Here is a 12,983-nt window from a genome sequence, read left to right as displayed (position 1 = left end):
AAAAAGTGTCAGATTCTTGGCATTGAGACTGTGTGTTTGAAATTCAGTAATGACTATGTGCTTAATTTGAAGAATGTGAATTATGTGCCTGATTTGTGTTACAACATGCTTTCTTGTACCTGTTTAGAGCAAGATGGTCTTAAGGGTAAGTGAGGGCAGGGTGCTATGTGTTTGTTTAAACCTGAGAATAAGTGTAATCTCTATGTGTGTTTTGCTCAATCTGTGGCATGTGTGAGTAATCTTGCTAATGTGGTTAGGGTTGACAAAATCATGTTGTGGCATAATAGACTTGGTCATATGAGTGAAAAGGGTCTCATTATTTTGAAGAAAAAGGAGTTGTTGTCTGAAAATGATTTTCAAAATAGCCTTCTCTTTTGTGACACTTGTGTTTTGGGCAAACAACACAGAGTTACCTTCCCTACACCTATGACTGACAATGTCAGTCAGAATGTTATTGAGTACCTCCACATGGATGTGTGGGGTCCAGCCTCTGTTTCTTCTCATTCAGGGTCTGTGTATTTTCTGTCTATAATTGATGATTTTTCTAGAAAAGTTTGGTGTTTTTTAATGAAAAATAAGTCTGAAGTCTTTGAAAAGTTTTTGACATGGAAAAATCTTGTTGAAAATCAAACTGGAAAAACCATTAAAGTGATTAGAACAGATAATGGTCTTGAGTTTTGTAATTCCTAGATGGATGCTTTGTGCTCCAAGTTTGGAATTAAAAGACACAAGACCACTCCTTATACCCCTCAGCAAAATTGAGTTGCTGAAAGGATGAACAGAACCATTTTGGAAAAAGTTAGGTATCTTTTGTCTAAAAGTGGTTTTTCTAAAAAATTTTGGGATGAAGCCCTTCTGACTTCTGCATACCTGGTGAATAGGTCTCCCTCAGCCCCTTTAAAGGGTAAATGTCCTCAGTCTATATTCACTGGAAGGAAATTTTTTTAATCCCATTTAAAATTTTTTGGGCGTAGTGCTTTTATTCACTCTAAAACTGATAAGCTAGATCCTAGATCCAAGAAAGGGGTATTTCTTGGATATCCAGAAGGTGTTAAGGGTTATAGGATTTGGAATAGAAGTGAACCAGGCTTTAGGGTCATAATAAGTAGGGATGTGGTTTTTAATGAGGATGAGTTCCCCTGTCTTAAACCTGACCCTGATACCTCTCCTATAAGTGCTGACAATGAGCCTCTTAGTGAGGTGGAGTCCACTGATACTCTCACTGAGGTGGAGCCATCAAATGATGCTCCAAGTGAGGTGGAGTCTTTCTGGAATACAAATCCTATAGCCCCTGACCCTGACCCTGAGCCTGAGCCTGAGCCTGAGCTTGAGCCCGAACCCCAAAATGTGACTCTTCATGATGACCAAGTAGTTGAGCCTCAACATGTTCCTAACCCTGGTCCAGATTTGAAAGATTACCTCCTGTCTAGAGATAGAGCCAGAAGGAATCCTAATCCCCCTGTTAAGTATTTGGGTCTTGCTAACTTGATTAATCTTGCTTTTAATGTGTTTGAGTCCGATGAAAATGAGCCACAATCTTATTAGCAGACTCAAAAGTCCAAGTTTTGGGATATGTGGTTCACAGCTATGAAAGAAGAAATTCAATCCTTGTTTGTTAATAAAACCTGGATCCTTGTGCTTTTGCCCCCTGGTGCTTCTGTGGTCGATTGCATGTGATTATTTAAATTGAAAGATGAAATTGAGGGGTTGAGGTACAAGGCTAGGTTTGGTTGCAAAGGGTTTTACTCAGCAAGAAGGGGTAGATTATTCATAAATTTTTGCACCTGTGGTTAAGTTTACTACTTATGTGCTCATTTTAATTGGGAAATAAAGCAAATGGATGTCAAAACTGTTTTCCTTCATGGTAACTTGGATAAACCCATCTACATGAAACAATCAGAGGGTTTTGTGGATCCTAATTTTCCCAATCATATGTGTTTGCTTAAGTGATACGCTCGGATTTTGCACTATTTTCAGGCCATTATTTGGTCCGTTTTTTATGTCAAAGTCACTCTGTGACTCAACTTTATTTTACCCAATTAATACCCGCAAGTGTACGGGGCTATCGTAGCAAACAGCAAGCAAGAGTATATCGTATCCCACAGAGACAATTAAGTGTAAACCTAAGTACCACGAACCAATTTCAACTACTATCCAGACGATCGAGAATTTTGGTTTTAAACTAACAACTACTAAAAGCATATAAAAACAGAGATTAAAATAAGCACTTAAACAAGAAAACAAAGAAGCAAGTTGTAAAAATGATAGAGAAATATGCAGAATTCAAGGATCCGATGCACAACTCATAGCCTAACCCAATTGAAACCGATTTACCATTTAAAGTCTCCAGAATTGTTGAATCAATCACAAATATAGATTAAACCCCCTCCCGAGGTGAGAAATCCGTAGATTAGGTGTAATAATTGAAGTCCCCTTCTAATTCTTAGACCTAACTCCTAATAGTTCGATTAGATTAAAGATCTCACTCAAAACCTCAACTCTCCCGAGTTTTACTGAATTAAGGTGCGAAGTATCCCTCTTTCAAGATTAATTATTTCACCTCCCGATTACTCTAAGAAACCCTAACACTACCAATTGGTGATCAAGCAATTGACAGGAAAAAGCACAGGAATAAACCAAACAATTACAAGAGCTAGATAAAAACGAAGTCAATTGGATTAAAACTATGAATCAATGCATCTTCACCAAGAATTCTACATAAAAGATGTTTAGCTACTCATGTTCATGGTAGAAAACAAAAAGAAACTAAGCAAAACAATGGAAATCATGATCCGAATCGCAATTGGCGGAGGAATTGAAGCTTGAATCTTCAATCTTCTTCCAAGAGTTCTTCACAAAAAGAGAGCGTGTGTTTTGTCGCATGTAGAGAATGAATAGAATTGACCTCATTCTTCCTTCTTATTTTCCTCTTCCAAAATAGCGTTTCTGCTTTGAAAAACGCCAAAATGACGGACCCGGCCGGGTGGAATTAATCCACTGGAAATACACCCGGCCGGGTGGGACTTCTTTGGTACTCTCTGGAATCTCACAGGCATAATTACGCCACCCGGCCGGGTGGAATTATAGGGCAATAATTCACCCGGTCGGGTGAGATTTTCTGGACAGCGCAGTGTTTGTATAACGGCCATAACTTCTTCTACCGAACTCCGATTGAGGCGTGTGAGATACCTACGCGAAGCTCTTTCGAAGACGAAGAGATTGGTATGCATTAGGGGCTGATTGGACTTCAAAATCTCCCGTAAATATTGTCTCAAACCAAGGCTGCTGCACATCCACATATTTTGTACCTTTTTCTACACATTCTTAACAAAATGATCAACATACCAACATAATAGAGAAGTAGATATAAACACGCCTAATAATAGACGAAATATGCTCCAATTCATACAAAACCACCCTCTAAAACCATGTAAAATCCAAGTATGTCAACTCCCCCAAACTTACATAATTGATAGTCCTCGAGCAATGAAGAAAAAAGAACTAAAAGAAGACTTGGATTTAAAAGGATTTAGACATCATCATTGTTTCAAAGAGTATGGAAGACAAGAGCATATCACAATATAAATTCTATAAAGTCAAGCCGTCGAATGCACTTTTACTACTAACTCGTATATCACCTTGGATTCATGCTTCTCTCAAGATATGTGTATATGTATCTCACTCTCAAAAGTGTATGTATATAAATAATACTCTCAAATCAAAATGCAAGCAGTGTTTACCATAGGCTTGCTCAAAATCAAACATCTCCTCTACTAGAATGTGAAAGTGAATCTAAAATCAGAAAGGATTTTATTAAGGTTGTAATGTGGCTTTTTGGACGGTAGGGAACATTTTGGCTAAAGTGGCTGAGAAGTAAGATAAGCCCAAGTACTCGCATATTACAAATCCCAACAAAAGACCATTTCTCATAACAAATCTCAGATAAGTAAGACTTTGTCGAACTTCTTCCTCCCATCCGGTCCCCACTTATTTAGAAACCCAACCAATAACTCTTCTAGACTTCGTCTAGCTTATACCTCCACAAATTTATTGTTTTTTTTTTCCTTATTCCTCTAGACTTCGTCTAGCTTATACCTCCATTACATTTTTTTTTTTTACAACGCCCCATATGTGCTTCCAAGTTTGTAGGCTTATCACTCTTGACGGTGACTTAACAAATATTTGACATTGTGACACTTTTTAGGCTAGGAGGGCTAACTAGGGATTAAGACAAAAATATATACACTTGTGAAGGGGAGAACAAAGAATGCCTAACGTCATCTCCTAAATTCACATTCACTATGTAGATTTAATATGATTAGGAGCAAGTTCTAGAAACAACAACAAGCATATGATAAAAAATCACACAAAAAAGAAGTTTTGGCTCAAATCTCACTCAGGTAATAGCATGAATCAAGGCAAACAAGCAATTCGTTACTTATGCACCTATTACTCAAACTCTTAAGTCAAAGACCATGATAGCTTAAAAGATAGATGATGTTTTTATCATTAACAACTAGTCTTTACCCCAAGAAACCAAATTTTTTTCACTTCAAGCCTCTAAATTTTCAATCAATCACAACCAAACAAAACAATTCTATCCTAAAACAAAATAAAAAGCAACGAAAGACAACTAATCAATCTAAAGCAATAAGATAAGTACCTCGTTAGTATCCCTATCCACCATATCATCCCCCCAAACTTATTCAAAGCTATGCAAAGAATAAGTTTGAAAAGTTGGTGGAGAAGGGAGACTTACATGGTATGAAAGCAACACAAAACACACCAAAAATAAACTAAAACGATAAAATTAAAAGTTACCTACTAGGGGTTACCTCCCCTACAGTGCCTTTGGTTATCGTCGTTGGCTCGACGTCCTCCATGAGCTGCATCATGTCACGCCATAAATGGTGGTGTTGGATTTTCTGCCAATCTTGGAAGCATAGGATCTCGCCAATCTCTTCTTCCACCAAGTATTCTTCAGAGCTCCATCAGAAATTTTGGTTTCCACTTTGGGTGAATTTTCAGCTTTTGTTTTCTTCTCCTTCACTTTGGCATTTGATGCAGTCTCTTCTTTAGAAATTGATCCACCACATGAACCAAACATCCACTGCGGCAAAGAGAAATCCTCAAATGTGGTCTCAATTTCTTGTGCCTTTTGGACTTCTACAACATGCACAGCTTTGCACTCCTTCTTCGTAACCAGTTCCTCTTCCTCACGACTCTTCATAGCATTGTAGATAGATAAGATGTGGCGTTTGTTGCCCATATGAAGAGTGAGCTCTCCCCTCGCTATATCTATTAATGCTTTTCCCGTTGCAAGGAATGGACGCCCCAGGATAAGCGGTACATTCACGTCTTCTTCCATATCCAACACTACAAAATCGACGGGAAATATGAAGTCGTGTACCTTCACAAGAACGTCCTCAACAATTCCTTTAGGATAGGTGACGGTTCTATCTGCCATCTGCAGTGTGATTGTAGTCGGCTTGAGAGTGTCGATCTTCATCTTTCTGAAAAATGATAATGGCATCAAATTTATGCTCGCCCCCAGATCACAAAGTGCCTTTGTCTGTCTGTCATTTCCAATGACGCATGAGATGTTGAAACTCCCAGGATCTTTAAGCTTGGCCGGTAGCTTTTTCTGAATTATGGCACTACAGTTTTCAGATATGTTCACCGTCTCATAGTCAGTCCACTTCTTCTTCTTGGAGAGCACATCTTTTAGGAACTTTGCATATGTAGGCATTTCTTGAAGTGCCTCCACCAACGGGATATTCAAGTTCATCTTCCTGAAGATGTCTAAGAACCTCGAGAACTGAGCATCTATCTTCTTCTTCTGAACACGTTGAGGATAAGGGATCCTCACTTCAGCTGGAGTATGAGCTGTATGTGGTGTGGATGAAGGTATAGTCGTGTTCTCCTTAGGTGGAGTAGAAATTTGCACTGTCTCACCTTCTTCGACCAATTCACCTCTTCAGCTCTCTTTTCTGCTACTCTACCCTCATTCTCGGATGGCATTGAAGGTCCCTCATAGTTTGTTCCACTCCTCAGATGTATAGCTTTGCAGTCCTTGGGATTGACACTGGTGGTAGCAGGGAATTTTCCCGATTGAGTAAGAGTACTCACAGTCTGGGAAATCTGGCTGATCTGAATATCAATGTTCTTCAAATGAGTGGCCATTCCTTGTACATCTGTCTCGACCTTCTCCATCCTCTGATTATTCTGCTCCATGACCTTATTAGATTGTAGCATGAAGGACTTGAGTATGTCCTCCGTGGTCATCTTCTTGGGGTCGTTCACCATCCCATCAGAGACTGTGAATCCCGGAGGAGGCTGCAGAGCATTATTTGGATTCCCGTAAGAGAGATTTGGATGCCCCTTGTTCCCATACTGGTTGTATCCTCCACCATTAAAGTTCGGACGTGAGTTATTGTAATACATGTTGCCCCCCTGCTGCACGTAATTCACATCCTCCATACTTCCTTGGGGCTCTTGTGACGGTTGCCTCATCGCCATGCAGTCAAATTTCATGGTTAAGGCATCCAGCTTGTCGGATAAGGTGCTCATTGTATCATGATCCGTGGTAGAAGCCACCCTATGCACCTTACTCCTTTCGTTGCTCCATCCTTCATCACTGGATGCAAGCTCTTCAATCACCTCCATCGCCTCTTCCTCTCCTTTCTTGAGAAGATTACCTCCCGCGCTGAGATTTAACTCCCGTTGTGCTTCAGGTATACATCCCTTGAAGAATGTAATGACTTGCACTGTTGGGGATAAGCCATGATTGGGACACCTCTTCAGCAGGGCCTTGAATCTCCCCCATGCATCTTTAATAGTCTCCGCAGGAATCATCTGGAAGGCAATGATCTCGCGTTGCCTCTTAATAGCCTCACTAGGGGGATAGAACTTCTCCAGGAATTTGTGGACCATCTGGTCCCATGTTCTAATGGACCCCGGTGTCAAACTCTCGAGCCAATCCTTTGCCGCGTCTTCCAAAGAAAAAGGAAACAGTCTCAATCGGATCTGATCATCTGTCACTCCATTCATTTTCGTCGTGTTGCAGATCTGAATGAACTTGGTAATATGCTTGTTAAGGTCATCTGAGGATTTGCCCCTAAAAGCATTATTTTCCGCCATCTGGATCAGTCCTGGTTTCAGCTCAAAGTTGTTGGCGTCAATATTGTTAAATACAGTTGGGTTTGCCACTCCGTGGTATACATATTGATTCTGCACCGGCACAGCTGGTTCACGATTAACCTGTCGACGCAATTCCTCCAGCTGTCGTAGGAGCTCAGCATTAGTGGGAGGAGGGGGTGGTGGGCCATTGTTGCCTCCGTTGTTGTTCCCTTCTTCGTTCTCCATCAGAAAAGGAGAATCGGGATCAAGCTGAAGATGATCCTGAACTGGTGATCGAATAGGTGAGAGGTCCCTCCGATCTGAAGATGCTCCTACGCGGTTTGGCGAAGAAGCTTGAATCTTCTTTGTGAGTCTCCTATATGCGTTCCTCTTCCGGTTCGATGCTTCGATCTCAGAGTCGAAAGGTTCTAGAGGCAAGCCTTTAGAACGTGTGTGCATACACCTGAATAAGAAACACAATTGTGAGAACTCGAAAAATTAAAAGAAAAGAAAAAAAATAAAAATAAAGCAGTAATGTCTGAAGTAGTAGTCTTGATTATTATCACGATATCAAGCTATATAACACAAAAATCATCCCCGGCAACGGCGCCAAAAACTTGACTCAACTTAATTTTACCCAATTAATACCCGCAAGTGTACGGGGCTATCGTAGCAAACAGCAAGCAAGAGTATATCGTATCCCACAGAGACAATTAAGTGTAAACCTAAGTACCACGAACCAATTTCAACTACTATCCAGACGATCGAGAATTTTGGTTTTAAACTAACAACTACTAAAAGCATATAAAAACAGAGATTAAAATAAGCACTTAAACAAGAAAACAAAGAAGCAAGTTGTAAAAATGATAGAGAAATATGCAGAATTCAAGGATCCGATGCACAACTCATAGCCTAACCCAATTGAAACCGATTTACCATTTAAAGTCTCCAGAATTGTTGAATCAATCACAAATATAGATTAAACCCCCTCCCGAGGTGAGAAATCCGTAGATTAGGTGTAATAATTGAAGTCCCCTTCTAATTCTTAGACCTAACTCCTAATAGTTCGATTAGATTAAAGATCCCACTCAAAACCTCAACTCTCCCGAGTTTTACTGAATTAAGGTGCGAAGTATCCCTCTTTCAAGATTAATTATTTCACCTCCCGATTACTCTAAGAAACCCTAACACTACCAATTGGTGATCAAGCAATTGACAGGAAAAAGCACAGGAATAAACCAAACAACTACAAGAGCTAGATAAAAACGAAGTCAATTGGATTAAAACTATGAATCAATGCATCTTCACCAAGAATTCTACATAAAAGATGTTTAGCTACTCATGTTCATGGTAGAAAACAAAAAGAAACTAAGCAAAACAATGGAAATCATGATCCGAATCGCAATTGGCGGAGGAATTGAAGCTTGAATCTTCAATCTTCTTCCAAGAGTTCTTCACAAAAAGAGAGCGTGTGTTTTGTCGCATGTAGAGAATGAATAGAATTGACCTCATTCTTCCTTCTTATTTTCCTCTTCCAAAATAGCGTTTCTGCTTTGAAAAACGCCAAAATGACGGACCCGGCCGGGTGGAATTAATCCACTGGAAATACACCCGGCCGGGTGGGACTTCTTTGGTACTCTCTGGAATCTCGCAGGCATAATTACGCCACCCGGCCGGGTGGAATTATAGGGCAATAATTCACCCGGTCGGGTGAGATTTTCTGGACAGCGCAGTGTTTGTATAACGGCCATAACTTCTTCTACCGAACTCCGATTGAGGCGTGTGAGATACCTACGCGAAGCTCTTTCGAAGACGAAGAGATTGGTATGCATTAGGGGCTGATTGGACTTCAAAATCTCCCGTAAATATTGTCTCAAACCAAGGCTGCTGCACATCCACATATTTTGTACCTTTTTCTACACATTCTTAACAAAATGGTCAACATACCAACATAATAGAGAAGTAGATATAAACACGCCTAATAATAGACGAAATATGCTCCAATTCATACAAAACCACCCTCTAAAACCATGTAAAATCCAAGTATGTCACTCTGCACGTCCATTATTTGCATATTTTGTCTATTTTGGTATTTTGACGTGTTTTGTGAGAAATGTGCATTATTGAGCCGAAAAAGGGAACCAAAATACAAAGTCAGAAAATCTGGAGTCAGACGGCGACCGCCGCGGATGTGTGCGGCGACCGCCGGCGCCTGGCGGGCAGATCAATGCAGCGGTCCGCCTCGGAAAAATACGTTTGGAAGAAAAGTCTCGTCCGGCGACCGCCGGAATTCATGCGGCAGTCCGCCGCGGAGGGAACAGACTCTCTGGAGTCCAACGCGGCGACCGCCGGCCAAGGTGCGGCGGCCCGCCGGAGAAAGGCAGCGAATCCGAGAAGCCCTAGATTTGCGCCCAGATTTACCATATTTTGGAGATCTTTTCCTTCTATAACAAGGATTGGCTTTTCCCTATAAATAAGACCTCAAGCTTCATCAAAAGAGAGAGCTTCTACTTGCAAAATAATTCATAGAGATCAAGAGCTAGAGTACTTCACTTGTGCAAGGAGTTGGAGAAGGATTTCAAGAACATCAAGAACGACAAGGATTCAATCTACGAGTTTTATTTGCTTTAGTTTTATGTTCAAATTGTCTTCCCTTCAATCTATGTTTTTAGCTTATTCAATTATGTGTAACTAAACTCATAGGATTCTAGGGATGTGTTAGTAACGACTTTGGTTATACAAATTCATTTTTCCATTTAATATCCGTTTTGTTTTTACTTTGTTTCTTCCCTAAGTAGTTCTTATGCTGCATGATTGAGTGACACAATCTTGTATGATTCAATATAACTTGCTTCATAACTGTGACAGAGTTCTAGCGAGTTATATTCACTTAGTAGACACTACAGTTAGCTTCCCTTAAAACGGCACTGTTAATTGAGAGTGAGAACTTTTCAAGGGTCTTAGGAGCTTCTTGGAGTTACGTGTTAGGATTGACAACCCTAACTTTGTAATCAACGTTTGTATTGCATGAGCATAAGTTAAGTGACTCGTCCTTTCAAAGTATAAACTGTGCTAGGGTATTGTAGTTGGAATTTGTAGAACCATAACTGTGAACGCACATCCCTGGGATTCCCTTATCTCTATCGTCTATCTCCGTGTTTTATCTCTTAGTTATTTTCTACTTTTTATTGTTTTTAGTTTTTCAAAAGTTTTCCAAAACCTACTTGCTTTTCCAGATAGTAATTGAGTCTTACTAGAGGATAGACACTTTGTGTTTGCCTTCTCCGTGTTCGATATCCGGTACTAACCTTTAGCTATACTATATATACTCTGTATACTTGCAGGTTTATTTAGTGCTAATAAAAAGTGCATCAAGTTTTTGGCGCCGTTGCCGGGTAAGACAATTCACTTTTGAGTGATATCTTCAAACGGATAATTTTGCTACTTTGGATTTTAATCGCTTTTATTTTATTTTATTTTTATTTTTATTTTGTTATGGATTTTCCTGCAGGGATGGAGGATCCATATGGCTATGAGCAGCAGTGGGGATTTAGCGATGAGTACTATAACTCCGACCATGGGGGATCATACTACGACCCAAACTGCTCTGAATTCTCCTACGATGCACAAGATTATTGTTCTGATAATTCTTCTGAAATATGTGCAGGTATGGAGGATCAACCCCGCTCCAATTGGGAGAATCTGCTGGAAATCTGCATCGCAGAAGTTTTCGAACATAGAAAGGTGACGAACCAGCGGTTGGAAAATCTAGAAAGAAATACAAACACCTTGGAAAGAGGGTTGGCAACCCTAGTTACTCAAGTCGAGATGCTGGAATTTAATCTTGGGATCCTAGCCACGACCATAGGAAGCAGGCACACCCCAGGTACACTTCCTTGCCTGCCAGAGGTTAACCCGAAAGGAAAGTGCCACGCCGTGTCGCTGCGTAGCGGAACTACATATCAACCTCCGGAGGCAGGAGACCTAGGCAAGGAAAGAAGAGAGGCAGAGAAGTCGCTTGGCAACGCCGTGCCTATGTTCTTGCTCCTGTATGTGGATGATATGCTTATTATGGGTCCTTGCATTAAGTCTATTAAACATGTGCAGTCTTCTCTCTGTGATAATTTTGACATGAAAGACCTTGGTGATGCTAAAAATATTTTGGGGATCAATATCCTAAGGGATAGGAAATCCTCTTCTCTGATCCTTCATCAGGAGCCTTATGTGCAAAAAATTCTTGAAAAGTTTAATATGTTTGGTGCTAAAACTGCTTCTTTTCCTTTAGCTGCTCATTTCATGCTGAGTAAGGACGTTTGTCCTAAAACTGAGTCTGATATTAAAGCTATGAAGAAGGTCCCTTATTCTATTGCTATTGACTCTGTGATGTATCTAATGGTTAGTACTAGGCCTGATATTGCCTATACTATTTCTTGCTTGAGTAGATACATGTCTAACCCTTGGCATGTGCATTGGGAGGCTCTTAAATGGCTGCTTAGGTATCTGAAACATACTTCCAAGTATGGTCTGTGTTTTACTAAGTGTGATTATGGTGTTGAGCTATGTGGTTTTATTGATTCTAACTATGCTAATGACAAGGACAAGAGAAAGTCCACTACTTCTTATGTGTTTACTGTGTGTAGGTTTTGTGTTAGTTGGAAATATCAATTGCAGCACATAGTTGCCCTCTCCACTACTGAGTCAGAATATATAGTCATCACAGAGGCTATGAAGGAGGCTATATGGTTAAAGGGAGTTCTCTCTAATCTCAAATTCTTGCATGATACTCTTGCTGTGTATTCTGATAGTCAGTCTGCTATACAATTGTGCAAAAACCCTATTTTTCATGATAGGACCAAACATATAGATGTTAGGTTCCATTTCATTAGTGATGTTGTTGAAAAAAGTGAGGTTTTGTTGCATAAAGTGCATACTGATAAAAACCCTGCTAACATGGGCACTAAGTGTTTACCTATGAAAAAATTGTTTTCTTACATTAAAAGGCTGCTTTTTTATTGTGGTTAGCATGTGCATTGCATGTCCTGGGGGAAGATCTTGATGATTCATAAAGCATTGGCTTAATTGAGATCACAAGGTAGTAAAGTCCTACAAGACAAATTGGCTTGCCATCTGGTGTCTTGTTAGGCATCCTGGCTTCTCTATTGACCAATGAGCCTAAAAACTCTTTGGTGTCTTCAGACAAGCCTTGTAGGCTTTGAAGAAATAGCAGTGGACCAAGGCACCGCCCTATTTCTCCTAAGGTAGTCCAAAGGTGGAGAATGATGAATATTGGACTCCTCTCTTGGGCCTCTATTAATTTTGCTTGGGCTGGTTTGTTACTGGGCCCATAAGAATTATTGGCAGCCTAATCTGTTGGTGGCCCAATGACTTACTAGACTCCCTGGATCGCAGCCACGTGGCAACTCCACTCGGATCACCTACCTGGACCGTTGATTGTGTGGTGTGTTTTTTAAGTAAGAAGTGCCTTCTCACTTACCTTATTCATTCCAGAACTCTCTCTCTCTCTCTCTGAAAACTCTACGTCGATCCTCCACCTTCTCTCTTCGTTTCCAGCGGTTTTAGCCGGCGTTTCTCTTCAAGCTTTTGGTTCCACCGATGATTCTCAGTTTCTAAGAGATCTATCGGTTTAGTTTGAGTGTTAGGCAACTTCTTCGGTTCCCTTCTCAAACCCTAGGGCTCGGTCTTCTTCTGTGACCGATCCTCTGTGCCTGAACTGTTGTGCGAAGGTTCCCTTGGTGTTGATCTGTGTTTTCTGAGAAGCGGTGGTGATTCCTTGTGTTGAGATGGTCGTGGTGTACGATGACCGGTGAGATCTAGGGTTTTACTGATCTCAGGTATGTAGATTG

The 12,983-nt window shown here is 40.5% G+C and overlaps 1 protein-coding gene across 1 annotated transcript; it reads right to left on the bottom strand.

The window, feature by feature from the left end:
- Window positions 1-4,891: 4,891 nt before the first annotated feature.
- On the bottom strand, window positions 4,892-7,578 carry LOC148929232 (uncharacterized). The gene is made up of 2 exons (XM_089056760.1): window positions 6,003-7,578; window positions 4,892-5,958 (listed from the first exon to the last, which is right to left on the bottom strand). Exons 1-2 carry the CDS (start codon window positions 7,576-7,578, stop codon window positions 4,892-4,894), a joined length of 2,643 nt encoding a protein of 880 aa, XP_088912886.1.
- Between the last annotated feature and the right edge of the window lie 5,405 nt (window positions 7,579-12,983).

The sequence above is a fragment of the Salvia hispanica genome, chromosome 4 (assembly GCF_029641045.1).
Source record: "Salvia hispanica isolate PSC_SH4W2 chromosome 4, Shi_PSC_v1, whole genome shotgun sequence".
Taxonomy (NCBI): Eukaryota; Viridiplantae; Streptophyta; class Magnoliopsida; order Lamiales; family Lamiaceae; genus Salvia; species Salvia hispanica.
This window is presented reverse-complemented; position numbering and strand designations above follow the sequence as displayed.

Bases quoted from the DNA above. Each gene is read 5' to 3' on its own strand.
- LOC148929232 (XM_089056760.1), bottom strand. From the start codon at position 7,578: ATGCACACACGTTCTAAAGGCTTGCCTCTAGAACCTTTCGACTCTGAG. The intron at 5,959-6,002 runs GTAGAGTAGCAG...AATTGGTCGAAG, and splicing joins AATGCCATCCGAGAATGAGG to AAGGTGAGACAGTGCAAATT.